The sequence below is a fragment of the Pristiophorus japonicus genome, chromosome 5, assembly GCF_044704955.1.
Source record: "Pristiophorus japonicus isolate sPriJap1 chromosome 5, sPriJap1.hap1, whole genome shotgun sequence".
NCBI lineage: Eukaryota > Metazoa > Chordata > Chondrichthyes > Pristiophoridae > Pristiophorus > Pristiophorus japonicus.
Genome location: NC_091981.1, coordinates 48,405,171 through 48,429,244, shown reverse-complemented (window position 1 = coordinate 48,429,244; position 24,074 = coordinate 48,405,171). Strand labels below are relative to the sequence as shown.

Below are 24,074 nucleotides of genomic sequence, written 5' to 3'. Positions count from 1 at the left end.
TTCCCTTCGCCCCCCCGCTCCCCCACCTCATTCCGGACGCCTAATTTGTAACCTGAGCCTGATTTTTTAATGTGTAGACAAGGTTTTTTCAAGCCTACAAAAATCTTCACTTGCTCCATTCTAAGTTAGTTTGGAGTACGTTTTCACTGTGGAAACTTTCAAATCAGGCGTCAGTGGCCGGACACGCCCCCTTTTGAAAAAAAAAATTCTGTTCAAAAGTGAAACTGTTCTACCTGACTAGAACTGCAGAAAACTTAAATGTGGAGAATTCCGATTTCTAAGATACTCCGTTCTCCACCAGTTGCTCCTAAAAATCAGGAGCAAATCATGTGGAAACTTGGGGCCTATGATTCTATCCCATAGGTAGCTCGATATTGCACATGCTGTAAGTTGCAAGTCATTTATGGTCAGTACAATGAATGAGATGCAACTTAGATGTCACCCTCATCATGTATTCTGCTTATGGCCTTCCGATTTTAAATTAAACAATTATTAGGCTGTAGTTACCCCTTTTTTTCCTTACGTTGCTGAACTTATTTTACAAAAGATAAATAATCAAATAAACTAATACAATACTTTCATATTTACTTAGAAATCCATCCACATCGCTCCGTGAAAGGAAAATAAGAGGTTGCAATCTGAATGTTCAGCTATATTTTGTAAATAACCATTAGACACAAAGTGGTTCTTTTCTTGTAGTTCTGACAACAGTGCTCGTCTGAAGTATATTACTTGGAAGTTTCAAACTGATCTGTGCCGATTTCAACAACTGCAGATCTTTAAATATTCCCCAAAACTGTTACCAGGACTTCATGGATTCAAATGGCTGTCAACCATGTTTGAAAATACAAAGAACTGTACAAATCACACGGTTGGCATTTGTTTGAAAGTAGCATGGCTTCCAAAAGTAGCAGGCAGACAAATGAAGCTGGCAACCATTTTTACAGAGCTATAAGCAAGCTTAGAAGTTTTTGACGATAGCCAATTATTTAAAAATCGAGGATATTTCAGGGATGTGCAAGGGGATGTTCTTCACATCAAATGTGTATTTGTGTATGCAGTATCATACACACACACACACATTATATATATATATATACACTCTATACACACACACACACACTCTACACACACACACAACACACTAACTATACACACACACACACTAACTATACACACACACACACTAACTATACACACACACACACACTAACTATACACACACACACACACTAACTATACACACACACACACACTAACTATACACACACACACACTAACTATACACACACACACTAACTATACACACACACACACACACTAACTATACACACACACACACTATACAGACACACACACTACACACAAACTATACAGACACACACACTACACACAAACTATACAGACACACACACTACACACAAACTATACAGACACACACACTACACAAACTATACAGACACACACTACACACAAACACACACTAACTATACACACACACTACACACACAAACACACACTAACTATACACACACAAACACACACTACACACACTAACTATACACACACAAACACACTACACACACTAACTATACACACACACTACACACACACTACACACACACACTACACACACACACTACACACACTAACTATACACACACACTAACTATACACACACACTCTACCTATACACACACACTCTACCTATACACACACACTCTACCTATACACACACACTCTACCTATACACACACACTCTACCTATACACACACACTCTACCTATACACACACACTCTACCTATACACACACACTCTACCTATACACACACACTCTACCTATACACACACACTCTACCTATACACACACACTCTACCTATACACACACACTCTACCTATACACACACACTCTACCTATACACACACACTCTACCTATACACACACACTCTACCTATACACACACACACACTCTACCTATACACACACACACACTCTACCTATACACACACACACACTCTACCTATACACACACACACACTCTACCTATACACACACACACACTCTACCTATACACACACACACACTCTACCTATACACACACACACACTCTACCTATACACACACACACACTCTACCTATACACACACACACTCTACCTATACACACACACACACTCTACCTATACACACACACACACTCTACCTATACACACACACACACTCTACCTATACACACACACACACTCTACCTATACACACACACACACTCTACCTATACACACACACACACTCTACCTATACACACACACACACTCTACCTATACACACACACACACTCTACCTATACACACACACACACTCTACCTATACACACACACACACTCTACCTATACACACACACACTCTACCTATACACACACACACTCTACCTATACACACACACACTCTACCTATACACACACACACTCTACCTATACACACACACACTCTACCTATACACACACACACTCTACCTATACACACACACACTCTACCTATACACACACACACTCTACCTATACACACACACACTCTACCTATACACACACACACTCTACCTATACACACACACACTCTACCTATACACACACACACTCTACCTATACACACACACACTCTACCTATACACACACACACTCTACCTATACACACACACACTCTACCTATACACACACACACTCTACCTATACACACACACACTCTACCTATACACACACACACTCTACCTATACACACACACACTCTACCTATACACACACACACTCTACCTATACACACACACACTCTACCTATACACACACACACTCTACCTATACACACACACACTCTACCTATACACACACACACTCTACCTATACACACACTACACACACACTACACACAAACTATACACACTACACAAACACACACACGCGCGCGCTCGCACGCATATATAAACGCCGCAAACACATATATAAACGCACGCAAGCACATATATAAACGCACGCACGCACATATATAAACGCACGCACGCACATATATAAACGCACGCACGCACATATATAAACGCACGCACGCACATATATAAACGCACGCACGCACCCCCAAAGAACGGTTATGTAGCAATGGTTAAAATAAATGGGGTCCATGCATACCATCCTTGAGAGACTGTTCCTTCAACCAACTGCGAGGCAGGTTCCATGCCAGAGGAAGATGGCTGGACAGATGATTCAAAATAGGAGTTGATGGCTCTCTACAAATAAGTAGGGAAAGCAAAAATCAAACCATAATCATCTAAGTTGCTTTTTTTAAAAAATCATATTAATGCAGTTTAACCATGAAAGTGTTATAGTCTTAAACTATGCTTTTATGAGTAGCCATCATCTTGGGATAGCTGATCTGGTTTCTGTCCCCCTCCCCACCCTCAGGCTATTGTCTTGTAGTCTATGACAGTTAATCAAAATTAAACCTCACTGTAATGAGATTGATTCTGAGGAGAAAGTTTAAGCAGCAATGCCTCCAAACCTAACTAGGGGATATCGTATAGATAGCTGCGTGGGAGCTCAGAACATGAAATAAAACATAACTTAAAGAATCTAAATACTAGGAAAGACCCCAGCAAGGTACAAACACACGAACAATGACAGACAGGTAACCTCAATCATATCCCCCCCCACCAAAGTCTACGCTGCTCTGAGGTCCATTGAGCCTGTCCCACACAGTTGCGATACCCCGTGTATCACAACATACACACTCCACCCCACCCGAAACCATGTGATCTCCTGGGAGAGGCAAAAAAAACATTAAAAATCCTAGGCCAATTTGGGGGAAAAAGTCTGGGAAATTCCTCTCCGACCCATCTCGGCGATCGATACTAGTCCAGGAGATCACTCTGGCCGTTAAATTCCCTGCAGTACCTACCTTCTGTAAGAGGTGATCTCCACCGCAGCCAGAAACAAATTCAGCTTTCGCTTAAAGGAATTCAGTGAGTCTGCATCCACCACATGAAACAGCAGCTTGTTTCAAAGGTCTACTATTCTCTGGGAAAAGAACCACCTCCCGACATCTAATCTAAAGCTAGCCATAAACAACTTAAGTTTGTGACCCCTGGTCCTGCCTAACTTTTTAAATTGAAATAAACTGTCAGCTGGAACACCGTCTATTCCCTTCATTATCTTATAAACCTCAATCATATACCCCCCAAAGTCTACACTGCTCTACGGTATAGAGTCCCAACTCTTTTAACCTATCTTGATAACTAAGATGCTTTCGACTTGGAATTAGTCTCGTGGCCCTCTTCTGCACCCTTTCCAGAGCCTCAATGTCACCCATGTGAGGATACCAAAACTGGACACAGTATTCCAAGTGCGGTCTTGTATATGGACAAAATAGTACGCCTCGTTATGTACTCAATTGGCCTATGGATACACCCAACACCTTATTTGCTCTAGCTAACTGTGCACGGCATTGCTCATGTACCTTATAGGATTTATGCACTAGAATCTCTTTCCATCTCCATCATCTTTAATGCCTTTCCCTGGAAGATGTACGAATGTTGAGCATTTGCCTTGCCCACGTGCATAACACTGTAGTTATACATAATTTTCCAGTCTAGCCCAATCTCCCAACACATTAAGATCTACCTGAAGCAGACGAGCATCTTTTACAAGTTCTAACACTTGCACAGATCTTGGGATCATCTGCAAATCACACCCCCCAACCCCAAAATCCAGATCATTAATAAAAACAGTAAAAAGCAATGGTCCCAATACTGGTCCCTGTGGGACACAACTGGTGACCGGTCTCCAAACAGATCCAAATCCATCTCTAACTACTCTTTGCCTGTGCCCTGCCAGCCAGTCCTGAATCCAACTCAATATATTTCCATTAATACCAAGAGGCTCCGATCTTCTAGAGAAGCCTCTTATGTGGTACCTTGTCAAAAGCTTTTTGGAAATGTCTACTGGGCTTCCCTCGTCCACCAACTTTGCAACTTTGCAACTTTTTCAAAATTACAATTAGATTTGTGAGACATGACCTCTTTTTTTATGAAGCCATATTGGGTGTCCCGAATATGTCCCTCCCTATCTAAGTATTCATATATTGCATCCCTTATGATTCTTTCAAGCATCTTACCTATTACTGATGTTATACTGATGGGCCTACAGTTACCCGGGTCTTCCTTGCCACCTTTTTAAAAAAAAAAATGGAGACCACATTAGCCTCCTTCCAATCTGTAGGAACCATTCCAGAGTGCAGTGAGCTATTTAAAATACAGGTCAGGGGCTCGCACAGCACATGTCCCATTTCCCGGAGGAGCCTTGGGTGGATATCATCCGATCCAGCTGCTCTATTTATTTCAAGTTCTTAATTCTTCTTCCCCTTCATTTAGCATGTACTACTGCAGTAGTGGTGCAGTTAATAGAGATGGAGATACTTTAAGGATGGCTGTACAGTACTGTGCCGGAGGTATAATCTGCCACTTATAAAATCTCTTTGGCAGTAAGAAAATAAAAAAAGTGACCATGTAAAGACTTGCATTTATATAGTATCTTTCATGACCTCAGGACATCCCAAAGCGCGCTTCACAGCCAATTAAGTACTTTTGAAGTGTAGCCACTATTGTAATAAATGTGGCATTCCGCAGATGTCAATTACCTGTGGCTCTGATCTTTCACTTACATCATCAATGCAACACTGAATCGCAGTACAGATCTCCCTCAAATGACCCAGTCCAACTTTTCCAAGATATCTACAAAGTGGTGGTTTTTGCAGTAGTTCATTTGTGTACCTGCTCTAGGTCAACATGCTGAGCTGATGCAACATATCAGAAGCCAATCTATCAGAACAGATAAAACTTCATTAAAAGTATATTTATTATAAAAGATTTAAGAAAGTTCAGTCAGTGCATTTTTCATATAATGTACTCCCCCCTGCTCTATTTCTGTCTTCCACCTTAACCACAGAGGTTATGCATATCCCTTCACAGGTCTGTTACACCAGTGAAAGCGGTACTTTAGACCTGCTTAGGAGCAAATCTGGAGCTGGTCTCCCTGCCAGTTAAGTGCAATTCTCCCCTCCCCAATGTCAAGTTCAAGCACCTCATGACCTCAGGACGTCCCAAAGCACTTTGCAGCTAAAGAAGTACTTCTCAAGTGTAGTCACTGTTGCAATATAGGAAACCGAGCAACCAATTTGCACACAGCAAGGTCCCACAAACAGCAATGCTATAAATCGTAACATGGCGGCCCCGACCTGCGAGAGACCATCAGCGGCAGATCGGGGTCATAAAAGGAGTGGCGAGCGACAGCCATGAGCAGCGTAGCGGCCCCGACCTGCGAGAGACCATCAGCAGCGAGTCGGGGCCATAAAAGGAGCGGCGGCCGCCATGGGCAGCGTGGCAGCATACCACTGCAAGGTACAGCGCAAGCTGGTGCAGGAGGGCGATAGCAGTGAAGAGGGACATCATCAAGGTCCAGGTCGGTGATTTGAGCGTGGACAGATACAGCAGGAGCGGCTATGTCGGGCGCAGGAGTGACGAGAGATTGTAGAGCGATATGATCTGGGCCCAGGAGAGGCATGAGCTCGGGGTCAGAAGAGGCAAGGACCCAGAGGCAGCACCAGCCAGCCTACACTGCAATATGTGTTCGCACTAGGCCCATGCAACAGAGCAGGTCTCCAGTCATCTTGAATAACCCTTGACACTGGACCAAGACCTAGCTCTGTCAAGCCCGTGTGGTGGCCGGTGTGCAACGGCCACCCCACGTTAAAAAAAATCCAAGCACAGGCATCTTTCACCCTTCAGGATATAGTTCAGGACCTGGAATATTAGGTCCTTCATTGAAACACCTGTGAACTCATCCTTTTTTGGCGTGGAAGCAAGTCATCCTCGTTTCAAGAGGCTGCCTATGAGAAATGACCAAATCATCTGTTTTTTAGTGATGGTGATGGAGGGATAAATATTGGGCAGGAACCCAGGTAAAACTCCCCTGCTCTTCTTCAAAATAGTACCATGGGATCTTTTGCAACCAGCTGAAAGAGCAGTCGGTTTAACGTCTCATTTGAAAGATGGTGAAGAACGAGTGATGGGCAATAGAGGCGGCTTTGCAGGCAGTGCCCACATCCTGTTGACAAATAAAATTGAATGCCCCATTCCCCACCGAACAGTAAACTGAACCGACGTGGCACCTCCCACGTCTCTTTTGTCCCCTCTCTATGGCATTGGAATGAGGTCATCACTAAAGAGGCCACCGACTTTTACTGCTCAGTGAACCTACTTCTAAGAGCCAGTCATTGTCCGCCAGGTAACACTGAGCTACGGCCTGGTCCGTATCGGTCACAAGAGTGAATTCGGCACAAAGACCCATTCGGCATCGGCGCCTCTTCTCCTCCTCCTCCTCCTCCTCCTCCTGCTGCTGCTGCTGCTGCTGCTGCTGTGCTGGAACCACTTCGCCCACCGGCTCTCCTTGTTGGGGCCCGACTGTCGGGGGGTCCGGCCCGGACAGCCTTTTCCTTTTACTCTGCGGCTCGCTCATCGCGCGCGTAGCTGCCGAACAAACTTTAACGGAATGGAATCTGGCGGAGGCCGGCGTTCGGTGCTCACATTCTACCACAGCTCCGCCTCCATCAGCACTGCGCGCGCACCCACCCACCCCGACCTAACTGATTGGAGGAGAGCAGAGGTCTCGGGTTTCCGGTCGCTCTCTGGCCCCGCCCACCCCACTCTCAGGGAGATAAAGACTTGTATTTACATCGCGCCTCTTATGACCACCGGACGTCCCAAAAGGCTTTCCAGCCAATGAAGTCGTTTTTTAAAAGTATCGTCACTGTTGTAATGTAGGAAACGCAGCAGCCAATTTGCACACAGCAAGCTAGACAGGGAGGACTGGACAGAGTAGATAGAGAGAAACTGTTCCCATTGGCGGAAGGGTCGAGAACCAGAGGACACAGATTTAAGTTGATTGGCAGAAGATCCAAAGGCTACGTGAGGAAAAACATTTTTACGCAGCGCGTGTTTGTGATCTGGAATGCACTGCCTGAAAGGGTGGTGGAGGCAGCTTCAATTGTGGCTTTCAAAATGGAATTGGATAAGTACCTGAAGGAAAAAAATTGTAGGGCGGGGGATTGGGTCTAGCTGAAATGCTCTTGCAGATTGCCGGCACGGACTCTACGGGCCGAATGGCCTCCTACTGTGCTGTAACAGTTCTATGATTCTATTCTGTTTGACGTCTCATCTGAAAGGCGGCACCTCCGACAGAGCAGCACTCCCTCCATACTGCACTGAGAGTGTCCGTTTAGATATCTGGAGTGGAGTGGAGTGGAGTGGGGCTTAAACCCACAACCTTCTGACTCAGAAGCATGGGTGCTAACTGAGCCACAGCTGACACACTAAGCTGCATTATAGCACAAACACGCCAATGTCACTCAGACATCATCATTTTCATCTCTTCTTGCTGTTTCCTTTGGGCATCATTGTAAAGTAATGGAAGGATTTGCAGGCTGATTAACAGTCTGTTTGGCCGCGTTAACACTCCTTCCATGGCCGCAACCATCTTTATACCTGCCGATAGGGTGGGTAGTTCTATACGGCAGGAGAGTTTTATGGGCACTCACAGTCTAAATTTCGTCCTTAATTAAAGACTAACATTTTTCCTACCACAGATGCAAACCTAACTGAGCTGTAATTAGCTTTGTCTCCCATTTTTAAAATGGTTAATACATTTGACCAAATTCTAGCCCATCCACACTCTGAAAAATAATATCTAGGGCCTCTGCAATTCCATCCTTCATTTCCCTTTTTACTGTTATGCATTACTTCACTTTTTTTGTGATGCATTTTTTAAAAATCTTCATACTCCCTCTAAGCTTTCCTTCTCGTAACCTATTCTTTTCTCATGTTCTGCCCTTTCATCATTATTCTTTATTTTAATTGGTTTCTAACATCTTTATTTATCTATGGCATCCCAAAACTACTGGTAGTTTCCTTTTTTAATGGAAAAGACTTATTCTGTACCTTTGCAATCTCTTTTTAAAAAACATCCTACTGTTGTTCTACAGTCCCATGTGCCAATTTCTCGTTCCATCTCACCTCACCTCACTTAGCTTGCTCCTCATCTTTCTAAAATCTGCCCTAATCTAGTATGGGGCTCCAGTTTTTGTACTGACAGTTGCTGTTTCTAGTTGGATCTTAAACTTTATCATATTGTGGTCACTACTCCCAAGGTGCTCACCCACATTTGGGTCATCTGACTAATCTATTCCACTACTCATAACCAAATCTAGCAATACCTCCACCCTTGTCGACCTACTAATATACTGTTCTGGGCATCACACCTTAGGAAGGATATATTGGCCTTGGAGGGAGTGCTGCGCAGGTTTGCCAAAGTGATACATGGATTCCAAGGGTTAAGTTACAAGGAGAGATTATAAAAATTTAGGGTTGTATTCCCTAGAATTTAGAAGGTTAAGGGAATATTTGATTGAAGTTTTCAAGATATTAAAGGGAACAGATAGGGTAGATAGGGAGAAACTATTTCTGCTGGTTGGGGAGTCTAGGACTAGGGGACATAGTCTAAAAATTGGAGACAGACCTTTCAGGAGTGAAATTAGGAAAGACTTCTACACATAAAGGGTGGTAGAAGTTTGGAACTCTTCCACAAATGGCAATTGATGCGAGATCAATTGTAAATTTTAAATCTGAGATTGATAAATTTTTGTTAACCAAAGGTATTAAGGGATATGGGACAACGGTCGGTATATGCAGTTAGGTCACAGATCAGCCATGGTCTTAGTGAATTGCAGAACAGGCTCAAGGGACTGAATGGCCGACTCCTGTTTCTATGCTTGAGGAGGGATCCTGTACACATTTTAGGAATTCCACTCCCTTTACACCACTGATTCCCTCTCTGTCCAAAGTCAAGAAGTGGATAATCCAAATCTCCCAGAACAATAATGTTCTTGCTAATCATCTCTCCAATCTGACTGCAGATTTCCTTTTCCATGTATTTTCCACAAATTGGAAATGTGGCAGCCAATATGCACACAGCAAGCTCCCACAAACAGCATTGAGATAATCTGTTTTAGAGATGTTAGTTGATGTTAGTGATGTTGGATCTTGGCTAGGATACCAGGAGAACTCCCCTCCTTTTGAAAAATGCCATGGGATCGTTTACATCCACCTGAGAGGGCAAAGGTGACATATCCGGTGTTCCCTCAGCCTAGATTACGGTCTCAAGTCTCTGGAGTGGGGGTTGAGCCCACAACCTTCTATAATGTTGCCACAGTTGGCACCTAGATCTTTTGAACTTCTGAGGCCATGCGGTGCCTTGTCTACAAGGAGGTGAAGTATATTTGCAAGAATTCCCCTGCCACCCAGCCCCTTAAAACACCTAAGATGGTGTCCACCATCACCAGCAGGGACAACACCAAGTAGTGCCTCTGCTGAGGGGAGGGAGCGCATTCAGGGGTAAAAGAGCAAACAAAAGATCAAACATCTGGACTCCAGTTTGACTCCCAACACTGCTGATTCGGAGGGGCCCACTTTATCACCTGCCTTGGATCCTCTGGCGATTGCAGCGGCGCCGGTGAGAGGGAGTGTGAAGGATGGGGTCTCTGGAGAAATTAAACCGGTTCCAATTAAATTATGGTGGTGAAGCAGAAGCAGCTCCGAAGGAATTTCTTTCCCTCTCTCAGGCCAGCTGTGGCACCCCCACTATGGCCTGGGTGAGGTCAGCTAAGTCACCACAAATGAGAGGGTCAAATATGAGAGTTTTCTGGTTTCTATGGCTCAGGATGACAAGGGATCGTTATAAACGATTCTAAATAATGGAAGAATCAATTCAACGGAGCCAAACATTAAAGATACTGTCATGTATTCAACTGTCATGTATTCATCTGTCAAGCATAGCTAGCCGAACGGCGATTCATGCCATCGCAAGGGACAATGTGGCCAGTAATGGGGCCATCAACACCTGTCAATGGTGCGCTTAAGGACACTTACAGAGACAGTCAGAGATGATCGACTGGTAATGGACCTTTTGTTTCCAACAGAATCCAAGGGGGTTCCCTTCAAAGCCGCTTATCACACCTCCTGTTGGCCAATAGATCCCGACCACACTCACAGGGGTCCCACCCGCAGAGCTGCTAATGAAAAGGATGCTCAAAATCAGGTTAACCCTTATACACCCCACCATGAAAGAAATTGTTGAGAGCAGGCCCGAGTTACAATGTGACTACCATGACAGGAATGCGAGGGCGCGATGTATTGATGTAAATGACCCTGTCTTTGTCCTCAATTACGCTGCAGGGCCTAAATGGCTCGCAGGCACTGTGATTGCCAAAGAGAGGAATAGGAATCTGGTAGTTAAACTTACCAATGGACAAATATGCCGCAAACAAGTGGATCAAACAAAAAGGAGGTTCAGCAACCCCATAGAAGAAGCAGAGGAAGAACACGATGTAGCGTTCACTCCTCCACAGGTGACTGAACACCGGAACCAAGCGGAGGAGAGCCCAGTCACTGTGAGCAGTCCAGAAAGGCCTGAGGCACCGCAAACAGCAGACACTCAGGCCAGCGCCCAACAACCGGAGCCCCAACTCAGGCGCTCTACAAGGGAGCATAAACCACCAGAGAGACTTAACGTGTGATCCCAATAAGACTTTGGGGGAGAGGTGATGTCATGTATTCAACTGTCATTGTAACCCATGTATAAACTGACCTAAGTTGTACACCGTGAGAACACTGACCACAGGGGGCGAACTTGTGGGAGACACTCCTAACCTGGACTTTCCGGTATAAAAGGGGAAGCTCCACCCACCTTCATCAGTTCAGTGCTGGCTAATAAAGGTTACTGGTCACAGAGTGACCTTCTCTCAAGTATGGGCCTCGTGTGCATTTATACTGTCTAGTAAGGACATAATATATACTATTTCAATTTAGGTTTAAACAAAGACTTGCATTTACATAGTGCCTTTCATGATCTTAGGACATCCCAAAGTGCTTTTCAGCCAATGAAGTACTGTTTGAAGTGTTACTACTGTTGTAATGTTGGAAATGCAGCAGCCAATTTGTGCACAGCAAGGTCCCTCAAACAGCAATGAGATCAATGACCAGATAATCTGTTTTAGTCTGGCCTAATTCAGATTCTATTTAAATTTAGCATTATTTCCCTACTTTTGTATTCTATGCATCTAGAAATGAACCCCAGTGCTTTGCACCCTTTATGCCTCATCAACTTCTGTTGCTACTCTTCATGATTTATGAATCTGTATTCCCCGATCAAATTTCTTACCCCATTTAGTTTCTTACCTTCCAAAGAATAAATTGCTTCCTTATTCCTCCCACTTCCCTATGTTTGGAGAGTGCTGAAATTGCAGGTAGCAGATTAAAAAGTCTTATTCTGGAGTTTGAACAAGTCACACAGCAAGGCAGACCAGCTGCTGATTTATTACTTTTTTTTTGAAAAAAGCAATGTTTTAAAATAAATATCTAGGCCAAAATTTCGACTCGGAATTTCGGTAAAGAGACCGACTAAAACTTGCTCAGATCGAAAATGAAAATGCTGCAAGGAACGAAAGTTAGTGACGGGGTGGCAGGGGGAGCACTTGAGCCTGTGACTTGTGGAAGCGGCACCAGTGGAGGGTGCTGTGTGAGATCAGGAGCAGAGGAGGAGCTATCAACCAGATAGAGCTGGAGCTCAGAGCGCTGGAACCATTCTAACCTGCTGCAAGTAAAGGCGTTGCTGGAACCTTTCTTCCCTTTGTGAAGCTGCAAGTGCAGCCGCGACCGGATTTCAGGCCATGGCTGGTTCGACCTTGAACACTCTCAGGCAGGTCGTCCGAGGTTTAACGGGAGGAGCCGGTTTCGATCGGGTGTTGAGTAAGGTTTGTGGCAAGCAATGCATTCGAAAGTGTTGCTAGCTTTTAATAAAGCAAAGTCCAGTGGTTTAATCAGGGGCATTTCAGGAAAATAACAGCCCTCCAAAACATACCCGCACCATTTGTAAAGATCTCTGATGGGCTTAGTTTGGCCTTTTTAATTTGCCTTAATGCAATTTGGTCGAAAATGTTGACAGTTGCTATATTGGGGGGTAGAGTGCAAGCAGGTGTTCCAACTGCATTGCTATGATTTAGGTTAATATTTTTTGGGGGAAGTGGGTGTCGCTGGCAAGGCCAGCATTTATTGCCCATGAGAAGGTGATGGTGAGCCACCTTCTTGAACCGCTGCAGTCTGCGTGGTGAAGATCCTTCCATAATGCTGTTAGGGAGGGAGCTCCAGGATTTTGACCCAGCGACAAAGAAGGAATGGCGATATATTTCAAGTCAGGGTTGTGTGACTTGGAGAGGAACTTGCAGGTAATAGTGTTCCCATGTGCCTGCTGCCCTTGTCCTTCCAAGTGGTAGAGTTTGTGGGTTTGGGAGGTGCTAATTTTACTAATCAATGCCAGAAGCACGAGCATGAATTCAATAAATTGAATTCAGCAGTCGGTGTTTAATGTGGTGGGATATTTAACAGCATGTTTCCCAGACACAGAGGTGCTGCAAACACTTAACGCTGTGACCGATAAAAGTTTGCAACTTACAGACATTGGGTAGCACAAGGCCCTTTTACCATTGGAACTGGGATTTGAATGAGATGAAAATCTCCCCTCTGGTGGCTACAAGGCACTAGGTTTGAGCAACAGCAGCCCAGTTCTGGGGTAATTATCACAGCATTTGTGCTGATGTCCCTCAAAGTTCATGGTCATGGAAACTAAACAGAGGTTTCAGTAATCATCAACAACTGTGGTAATAGAAACATAGAAACATAGAAAATAGGTGCAGGAGTAGGCCATTCGGCCCTTCTAGCCTGCACCGCCATTCAATGAGTTCATGGCTGAACATTCAACTTCAGTACCCCATTCCTGCTTTCTCGCCATACCCCTTGATCCCCCTAGTAGTAAGGACCTCATCTAACTCCTTTTTGAATATATTTAGTGAATTGGCCTCAACAACTTTCTGTGGTAGAGAATTCCACAGGTTCACCACTCTCTGGGTGAAGAAGTTCCTCCGCATCTCGGTCCTAAATGGCTTACCCCTTATCCTTAGACTGTGACCTCTGGTTCTGGACTTCCCCAACATTGGGAACATTCTTCCTGTATCTAACCTGTCTAACCCCGTCAGAATTTTAAATGTTTCTATGAGGTCCCCTCTCATTCTTCTGAACTCCAGTGAATACAAGCCCAGTTGATCCAGTCTTTCTTGATAGGTCAGTCCCACCATCCCGGGAATCAGTCTGGTGAACCTTCGCTGCACTCCCTCAATAGCAAGAATGTCCTTCCTCAGGTTAGGAGACCAAAACTGTACACAATACTCCAGGTGTGGCCTCACCAATGCCCTGTACAACTGTAGCAACACCTCCCTGCCCCTGTACTCAAATCCCCTTGCTATGAAGGCCAACATGCCATTTGCTTTCTTAACCGCCTGCTGCACCTGCATGCCAACCTTCAATGACTGATGTACCATGACACCCAGGTCTCTTTGCACCTCCCCTTTTCCTAATCTGTCACCATTCAGATAATAGTCTGTCTCTCTGTTTTTACCACCAAAGTGGATAACCTCACATTTATCCACATTATACTTCATCTGCCATGCATTTGCCCACTAACCTAACCTATCCAAGTCGCTCTGCAGCCTCACAGCATCCTCCTCGCAGCTCACACTGCCACCCAACTTAGTGTCATCCGCAAATTTGGAGATACTACATTTAATCCCCTCATCTAAATCATTAATGTACAGTGTAAACAGCTGGGGCCCCAGCACAGAACCTTGCGGTACCCCACTAGTCACTGCCTGCCATTCTGAAAAGTACCCATTTACTCCTACTCTTTGCTTCCTGTCTGACAACCAGTTCTCAATCCATGTCAGTACACTACCCCCAATCCCATGTGCTCTAACTTTGCACATCAATCTCTTGTGTGGGACCTTGTCGAACGCCTTCTGAAAGTCCAAATATACCACATCAACTGGTTCTCCCTTATCCACTCTACTGGAAACATCCTCAAAAAATTCCAGAGTGTCATATACACAATCGGACAGTCAAAAGTTTCATCTCCACCAAAGCCATATAGACGGAAACTCTCATCAGCACATACACATTGAAATGCCAGAAGCCAAGACAGAATGTTACTGCTAGTAATCCAATGTTTTGAATATCATTTTTCCCCTCCTGTGCAGTGCGATGAATTAACATAACTTTCTCCATAATAAACCTGAATAAATATTTGTGTGCCATTGTACATTTCAAATCCAAAGGAAAGTACATAGGAACAGGAATAGGCCATTCAGCCTCTCAAGCCTGTTCCGCCATTCAATTAGATCATGGCTGATCTGTATCTTAATTCCAGTTTTCCATCTTGGTTCTGTAATCCTTAATACCCTTACCCAACAAAAATCTATCAATCAGGATTTTGAAATTGTCAATTGATTCAGCCTCAACAGCTTTTAGGAGAGAGAGTTCCAGATTCACTGTCCTTTGTGTGAAGTGCTTCCTGACATCACCCCTGAATGGCCCAGCTCTAATTTTAAGGTTATGTCCCCCTTGTTCTGGCCCACCAAAGGAAGTAGCCTCCCGCTATCTACCCTATCAACTCCTTTTAATCATCTTCAACACCTCTTGTTGGATCACCCCTCAATCTTCTATACTCAAATGAATACACGTCTAGTCTATGCACCTTTGAGTTTCACACATGCAAGTACTGGATGAAATCAACAGGGCAAAACTTGTGTGTGTGGGGAGGGGGACGTGCTATGTGGTGAAGTTGGTGTTTTCCCTTTGTAGAAATCAGTGCCATTTCGCAGGTGCCAGGATTCCTTCGGAGAACATGCACACTTCATTTGAGCGAAATGTCTTCCTTTCGAACTCTGTAGAGAAGTCCCTTTACTTGAAGTTTTCTTTTTAGACACGGTGTAAGGCTCTAGAGCTTTAGATTCGTAATTATTTTCTTTTGGCTTGTGATTTCCTACATGGGCGCAACCCAAACGTTAGATCCAAAAATGCGCACATTCCTGCGTCCATTCTGCTGATGTCAAGTTAGGTTCAAATTTCCTGCGAATCTCATTAGAATACATCCAAAGATAAAACAGGTACAAATCAGCGTAAACAATCGGGGGCCAAGGAAAGCAGCGAACTCAGACCATATATTTCTTCTTTAAGTATTGCAACTCATTTAACCACCATTCATGCACATTTAGGCACAGCTTGGCTTTTTAATTTTTAATGTGTCTTATACTGATGTCCTAAAAATACATTCAAAGAAACAGAAAATACACTGCAGGTCTCGGTGAGGATAAATTTATCTAAAAATGCTCACAAAGTTGCAGTAACACACCAGAAAAATGATTGCTTCCTGCTGCTCCTGAAAATCTGATCGCAATTTGTAGAGACCCTCCGAACAAGCGCCATTGCAGGATACTCACCTACGGTCCAAACTTGCAAGACCCTACCCCACTCCTGGCAAAGAATGGGGAAACACTCATCAAGGATTCCGAGGCTGCCAGGGCCCGCCGGAAGGGGCATTTTCAAGATCTCCTCAATCGAGACTCTGCCTTTGACTCAAGTGTTCTCAACTCCATCCCGCAGCATGCAACCTGCCACCATCTCAGTGAAACTCCAAACGCTGCACGAGGTAGGCAAAGCCATAAAACAGCTCAAGAATAACAAGGGTGCGGATGGAATTCCTGCTGAGGTGCTAAAATATGGTGGAGAGGTGCTGTTGGTGCGGATACATGACCTCATCTCTCTCATTTGGAGGGAGAAGAACATGCCAGGTGATCTCAGAGATGCAGTGATCGTGTCCATTTTTAAAAAGGGGAACAAATCCGACTGCGGCAACTACAGAGGGATCTCCCTGCTATGAACCACTGGGAAGGTTGTCGCTAGAGGCCTCCTCAACTGTCTTCTCCCTGTGGCCGAGGAGCTCCTCCCGGAGTCACAGTGCGGATTCCGTCCCCTACGGGGAACAGCGGACATGATCTTACAGCATGACAACTGCAGGGAGCAGTGCCAGCCTTTATACATGGCCTTTTTCGATCTTACAAAGGCCTTTGACACTGTCGACCGTGAGGGCTTATGGAGCATCCTCCTCCGTTTTGGTTCCCCCCAAAAGTTTGTCAACATCCTTCGCCTGCTCCATGACAACATGCAGGCCGTGATCCTTACCAGTGGATCCATTACAGACCCATTCCACGTCCGGACCGGGGTCAAACAGGGCTGCATCATCTCTCCAAACCTTTTCTCAATCTTCCTCGCTGCCATGCTCCACCTCACAGTCAACAAGCTCCCCACTGGAGTGGAACTAAATTACAGAACCAGTGGGAAGCTGTTTAACCTACGCAGTCTCCAGACCAGGTCCAAGACCACCCAAACCTCTGTAGTTGAACTTCAGTACGTGGACGACGCCTGCGTCTGCGCACATTCTGAGGCTGAACTCTAGGATATAGTTGATGTATTCACCGAGGCATATGAAAGCATGGGCCTTACGCTTAACATCCGTAAGACAAAGGTCCTCCACCAGCCTGTCCTCACCGCACAGCACTGCCCCCCAGTCATCAAGATTCACGGCGCGGCCCTCGACAAAGTGGACCACTTTCTATACCTCGAGTGCCTCCTGTCAACAAAGCCAGACATTGATGCCTCCAGTGCAGCCTTCGGCCACCTGAGGAAAAGAGTGTACAAAGACCAGGCCCTCAAACCTACCACCAAGCTCATGGTCTACAGGGCTGCAGTAATACCCGTCCTCCTGTATGGATCAGAGGCATGGACGACTTACAGAAGACACATCAAGTCGCTGGAGATATATCTCCGCAAGATCCTGCAAATCCTCTGGGAGGACAGACGCACTAACATCAGTGTCCTCGACCAGGCTAACATCCCCAGTATTGAAGTACTAACCACATTCGATCAGCTTCGCTGGGCAGGCCACTTAGTCCGCATGCCAGACACGAGACTCCCTAAGCAACTGCTCTATGCGGAGCTCCTTCATGGCAAACAAGCCAAAGGTGGGCAGCGGAAACGTTACAAGGACTCAAAGCCTCCCTGATGAAGTGCGACATGACGCCTGGGAGACCCTGGCTGAAGACCGCCCTAGGTGGAGAAAGTGCATTCGGGGGGGGGCGTTAAGCTCTTCAAATCTCAACGCTGCGAGTGTGAAGAGACCAGGCGCAGGCAGCGGAAGGGGTGTGTGGTAAATCGGTGCCACCCCACCTCCCCCCCCCCCCCCCCCCTGCCCTTCCCCCGACGAATATGTGTCCCACCTATGACTGGGTCTGTGGCTCTCGTGTTGGACTGTTCAGCCACCAAAGAACTCACTTTAGGAGTGGAAGCAAGTCTTCCTCGATTCCGAGGGACTGCCTATGATGACTCGCCTTTGAAAGTTCGCCACTTTTATGGGCAGAGATGCGTTCGGGCGACGTGATCAATAGACGGTCATAAAAGATTGAGCAGCTTTAGGAGGAGTATTCTTACGCAAGCAACTCACTTAAGCCCAAAATTTCGCCATCTTTTAGGTCGCGTAATTGATTTGCGCCCAGGTTATGCATTTACAGAGGAAATTCAAGGCCCTTATGTTTTAGAAGTCGGCATAATTGAAACCATCCTCTATTTTGCATCGGAGCCTGCAGCTCCATCTCCAACAGCCTCGCTGGCTACCTGCTCCGTCCAGCCAAAGCAGATGCTGCTAGACCCAAAGATGATCCTCTTGCCTCACGGCCAATCTGTCACCACGACTGGAAATTTCCACGTCTGGAACGCTAGTCATGCTCTTCCTCCCCCCTGCTCCTCCACCAAAACCATTCAGTCCACCATTACCTCTCAAATTGGTTTCTCAAACACTCTCCTATAAGAACATAAGGAATAGGAACAGGAGTAGGCCATCTAGCCCCTCGAGCCTGCTCCGCCATTCAACAAGATCATGGCTGATCTGGCTGTGGACTCAGCTCCACTTACCCGCCCCGTAACCCTTAATTCCCTTATTGATTAAAAATCTATCTATCTATGATTTGAATACATTCAATGAGCTATCCTCAACTGCTTCCTTGGGCAGAGAATTCCACAGATTCACAACCCTCTGGGAGAAGAAATTCCTTCTCAACTCGGTTTTAAATTGGCTCCCCCGTATTTTGAGGCTGTGCCCCCTAGTTCTAGTCTCCCCGACCAGTGGAAACAACCTCTCTGCCTCTATCTTGTCTATCCCTTTTCTTTATTTTAAATGTTTCTATAAGATCACCCCTCATCCTTCTGAAGTCCAACGAGTAAAGACCCAGTCTACTCCATCTATCATCATAAGGTAACCCCCTCATCTCCGGAATCAGCCTAGTGAATCGTCTCTGTACCCCCTCCAAAGCTAGTATATCCTTCCTTAAGTAAGGTGACCAAAACTGCACGCAGTACTCCAGGTGCGGCCTCACCAACACCCTATACAGTTGTAGCAGGACCTCCCTGCTTTTGTACTCCATCCCTCTCGCAATGAAGGCCAACATTCCATTCGCCTTCCTGATTACCTGCTGCACCTGCAAACTAACTTTTTGGGATTCATGCACAAGGACCCCCAGGTCCCTCTGCTCAAAAGAGTTTCATGCACAAGGACCCCCAGGTCCCTCTGCACCGCAGCATGTTGTAATTTCTCCCCATTCAAATAATATTCCCTTTTACTGTTTTTTTTTCCCAAGGTGGATGACCTCACATTTTCCGACATTGTATTCCATCTGTCAAACCTTAGCCCATTCGCTTAACCTATCTAAATCTCTTTGCAGGCGCTCTGTGTCCTCTACACAACCCGCTTTCCCACTAATCTTTGTGTCATCTGCAAATTTTGTTACACTACACTCTGTCCCCTCTTCCAGGTCATCTATGTATATTGTAAACAGTTGTGGTCCCAGCACCGATCCCTGTGGCACATCACTAATCACCGATTTCCAACCCAAAAAGGACCCATTTATCCCGACTCTCTGCTTTCTGTTAGCCAGCCAATTCTCTATCCATGCTAATACATTTCCTCTGACTCTGCGTACCTTTATCTTCTGCAGTAACCTTTTGTGTGGCAGCTTATCGAATGCCTTTTGGAAATCTAAATACACTACATCCATCGGTACACCTCTATCCACCATGCTCGTTATATCATCAAAGAATTCCAGTAAGTTAGTTAAACATGATTTCCCCTTCATGAATCCATGTTGCGTCTGCTTGATTGCACTATTCCTATCTAGATGTCCCGCTATTTCTTCCTTAATGATAGCTTCAAGCATTTTCCCCACTACAGATGTTAAACTAACCGGCCTATAGTTACCTGCCTTTTGTCTGCCCCCTTTTTTAAACATTGGCGTTACATTAGCTGCTTTCCAATCCTCTGGTACCTCCCCAGAGTCCAGAGAATTTTGGTAGATTATAACGAATGCATCTGCTATAACTTCTGCCATCTCTTTTAATACCCTGGGATGCATTTCATCAGGACCTTGAGTCCCATTAGCCTGTCCAGCACTACACCCCTAGTGATAGTGATGATCTCAAGGTCCTCCCTTCCCACATTCCTGTGACCAGCAATTTTTGGCATGGTTTTTGTGTCTTCCACTGTGAAGACGGAAGCAAAATAATTGTTTCAGGTCTCAGCCATTTCCATATTTCCCATTATTAAATCCCCCTTCTCATCTTCTAAGGGACCAACATTTACTTTAGTCACTCTTTTCTGTTTTATATATCGGTAAAAGTTTTTACTATCTGTTTTTATGTTTTGCGCAAGTTTACTTTCTTTATTGCTTTCTTAGTCATTCGTTGCTGCCGTTTAAAATTTTCCCAATTTGCTAGTTTTCCACTAACCTTGGCCATCTTATATGCATTGGTTTTTAATTTGATACTCTCCTTTATTTCCTTGGTTATTCACGGCTGGTTATCCCTTCTCTTACCGCCCTTCTTTTTCACTGGAATATATTTTTGTTGAGCACTGTGAAAGAGCTCCTTAAAAGTCCTCCACTGTTCCTCAATTGTGCTACCGTTTCGTCTGTGTTTCCAGTCTACTTTAGCCAACTCTGCCTTCATCCCACTTTAGTCCCCTTTGTTTAAGCATAGTACGCTCGTTTGAGACACTACTTCCTCACCCTCAATCTGTATTACAAATTCAAGCATACTGTGATCACTCATTCCGAGAGGATCTTTTACTCGGAGATCGTTTATTATTCCTGTCTCATTACAGAGGACCAGATCTAAGATAGCTTGCTCCCTTGTAGGTTCTGTAACATACTGTTCTAAGAAACAATCCCGTATGCATTCTATGAATTCCTCCTCAAGGCTACCCCGTGCGATTTGATTTGACCAATCGATATGTAGGTTAAAATCCCCCATGATTACTGCCGTTCCTTTTTCACATGCCTCCATTATTCCCTTGATTATTGCCCGCCCCACCGTGAAGTTATTATTTGGGGGACTATAAACTACGCCCACCAGTGACTTTTTCCCCTTACTATCTCTAATTTCCACCCACAATGATTCAACATTTTGTTCATTAGAGCCAATATCATCCCTCACAACTGCCCTAATATCATTCTTTATTAACAGAGCTACCCCATCTCCTTTCCCTTCTTGTCTATCTTTCCGAATTGTCAGATACCCCTGTATGTTTAATTCCCAGTCTTGGCCACCCTGCAACCTTCTCACTGTCTCCTCCCCCCTCCCCCCCCGCGGGAAAGAACGGGCGCCTCCTCTCCTCTCCCCTCCCCCCCCCCCCCCTTGCAGGAAGAACGGGCGCCTCCCCCCCCCCACCCCGTGGGAAAGAACGGGCGCCTCCTACCCCCCCCCCCCCCCCCCCCCCGCGGGAAGAACGGGCGCCTCCTACCCCCCCCCCCCCCCCCCCGCGGGAAGAACGGACGCCTCCTACCCCCCACGCGGGAAGAACGGGTGCCTCCTACCCCCCCCCCCCCCCCCCCCCCACGGGAAGAACGGGTGCTTCCTACCCCCCCCCCCCCCCCCCCGCGGGAAGAACGGGTGCCTCCTCCCCCCCCCCCCCCCCCCCCCCCCCACGCAGGAAGAACGGGCGCCCCCCCCCCCCCCCCCCCGCGGGTAGAACGGGTGCCTTCCCCCCCCCCCCCCTCGCGGGAAAGAACGGGCGCCTCCTCTCTCCCCCCCCCCCCCCCCCCGCGGGAAGAACGGGCGCCTCCTACCCCCCCCCCCCCCCCCGCGGGAAGAACGGACGCCTCCTACCCCCCACGCGGGAAGAACGGGTGCCTCCTACCCCCCCCCCCCCCCCCACGGGAAGAACGGGTGCTTCCTACCCCCCCCCCCCGCGGGAAGAACGGGTGCCTCCTCCCCCCCCCCCCCCCCCCCCACGCAGGAAGAACGGGCGCCCCCCCCCCCCCCCCCCCCCGCGCGTAGAACGGGTGCCTTCCCCCCCCCGCCCCCCCTCGCGGGAAAGAACGGGCGCCTCCTCTCTCCCCCCCCCCCCCCGCGGGCAGAACGGGCGCCCCACCCCCCCAAGGGGAAGAACGGGCGCCTCAGGCTGACTGCAGAATTCTCCGTGCCTGAACCACTTTCACACAGGTAGGAAGATGGTTTATTTAATCTTTTCTTTGCTTATAAATGTTTATTCAGGTTGGATTTATTTGTATAATATTTGTAGAAGTATAAATAAGGATTGATTGTAGAATTTAATGAGTTCCCTTCCCCCCCCCCCCACCTCGTTCTGGACGCCTAATTTGTAACCTGCGCCTGATTTTTTAATGTGTAGAACAGGTTTTTTCAGTTCTCCAAAAATCTTCACTTGCTCCATTCTACTTTAGTTTGGAGTACGTTTTCACTGTGGAAACTTTGAAATCAAGCGTCAGTGGCCGGACACGCCCCCTTTTGAAGAAAAAATTCTGTTCTAAAGTAGAACTGTTCTACCTGACTAGAACTGCAGAAAAAAAAATGTGGAGAATTGCGATTTCTAAGATAGTCTGTTCTCCACCAGTTGCTCCTAAAAATCAGGCACAAATCATGTGGAAACTTGGGCCCTATACTCCATCTGCCAAATGTTTGCCCGCTCACTTAACCTGTCTATGTCCTTTTGCAGATTTTTTGTGTCCTCACACATTGCTTTTCCTCCCATCTTTATATCATCAGCAAACTTGGTTACGTTACACTCGATCCCTTCTTCCATGTCGTTAATATAGATTGTAAATAGTTGGGGTCCCAGCACTGATCCCTGCAGCACCCCACTAGTTACTGATTGCCAACTCGAGAATGAACCATTTATCCCGACACTCTGTTTTCTGTTAGTTTGCAATCCTCTATCCATGCTAATATATTACCCCCAACCCCATGAACTTTTATCTTGTGCAGTAACCTTTTATGTGGCATCTTGTCAAATACCTTCTGGAAGTCCAAATACACCACATCCACTGGTTCCCCTTTATCCACCCTGTTCGTTACATCCTCAAAGAATTCCAGCAAATTTGTTAAATGTGACTTCCCCTTCATAAATCCATGCTGGCTCTGCCTGACTGAATTATGCTTTTCCAAATGTCCTGTTACTGCTTCTTTAATAATGGACTCCAACATTTTCCCAACCACAGATTGTTAGGCTCTCTTTGCCGGCCTTCATTTTTGCCACAGGGTTCAGCTAATCTAGAATGCTGCACATTGCCGTGCAGACCCTTCACCCCTGTACTTAAAAAGTTCTACATGTTCCTTGCTATCCTGGTAATTAATTGTACATTAAACGTGCCAAAGAAAGTTAAGTTTCGTAATTAACAGCGCAAGTACCCTTTTAATGATGTGATAATTATAACTACCAACCACCATCTGGCACAGAAAGTGACCAATTAAAAATGTGGAGCTTCATTCCTTCAAGTTGTGAATTGTTGTTGGAGATTTTAAAATGTTAAATATTTTTTTTTTGCTTTTCCTGTCTTCTTTTTCTCTCTCTCTTAATCCAATCTTTCCCTCTCGTTATTTCACTTTCTGTACCTGAATTGACATTGAATTCAGCCTCCTCCTTCTCAGACCTTCCTCGGTTTATTTCTCAATCCTTAAATGTCATTGGTTAAAGAGAT

The 24,074-nt window shown here is 45.8% G+C and overlaps 2 protein-coding genes across 4 annotated transcripts in view; one reads left to right on the top strand and one right to left on the bottom strand.

Moving 5' to 3' along the window:
* The window catches only part of tdp2b (tyrosyl-DNA phosphodiesterase 2b), a 39,321-nt gene extending 31,681 nt beyond the window's left edge, over positions 1-7,640 (bottom strand). The window contains exons 1-2 of the mRNA XM_070880619.1: positions 7,298-7,640; positions 3,176-3,273 (exon numbers count right to left, since the gene is read on the bottom strand). Of these exons, the coding sequence (XP_070736720.1) occupies positions 3,176-3,273; positions 7,298-7,555 (356 nt within the window). The 5' untranslated portion in view covers positions 7,556-7,640. The remainder of the gene's footprint in view (positions 1-3,175; positions 3,274-7,297) is intronic.
* Positions 1-24,074, top strand: part of acot13 (acyl-CoA thioesterase 13) — a 220,355-nt gene that overhangs the window by 186,651 nt on the left and 9,630 nt on the right. The window contains exon 1 of one of the 3 annotated variants that reach the window (XM_070880622.1): positions 12,663-12,847. The exons of 1 other annotated variant lie outside the window; for it this stretch is intronic. Coding sequence is in view for 1 of the 2 variants with exons in the window: in XM_070880621.1 (XP_070736722.1) it covers positions 12,819-12,902 (84 nt within the window). In the remaining variant the exon portion in view is untranslated. Of the gene's footprint in view, positions 1-12,662; positions 12,903-24,074 lie in introns of those variants that run through there. One more of the 3 variants, XM_070880621.1, reaches the window with a different exon arrangement.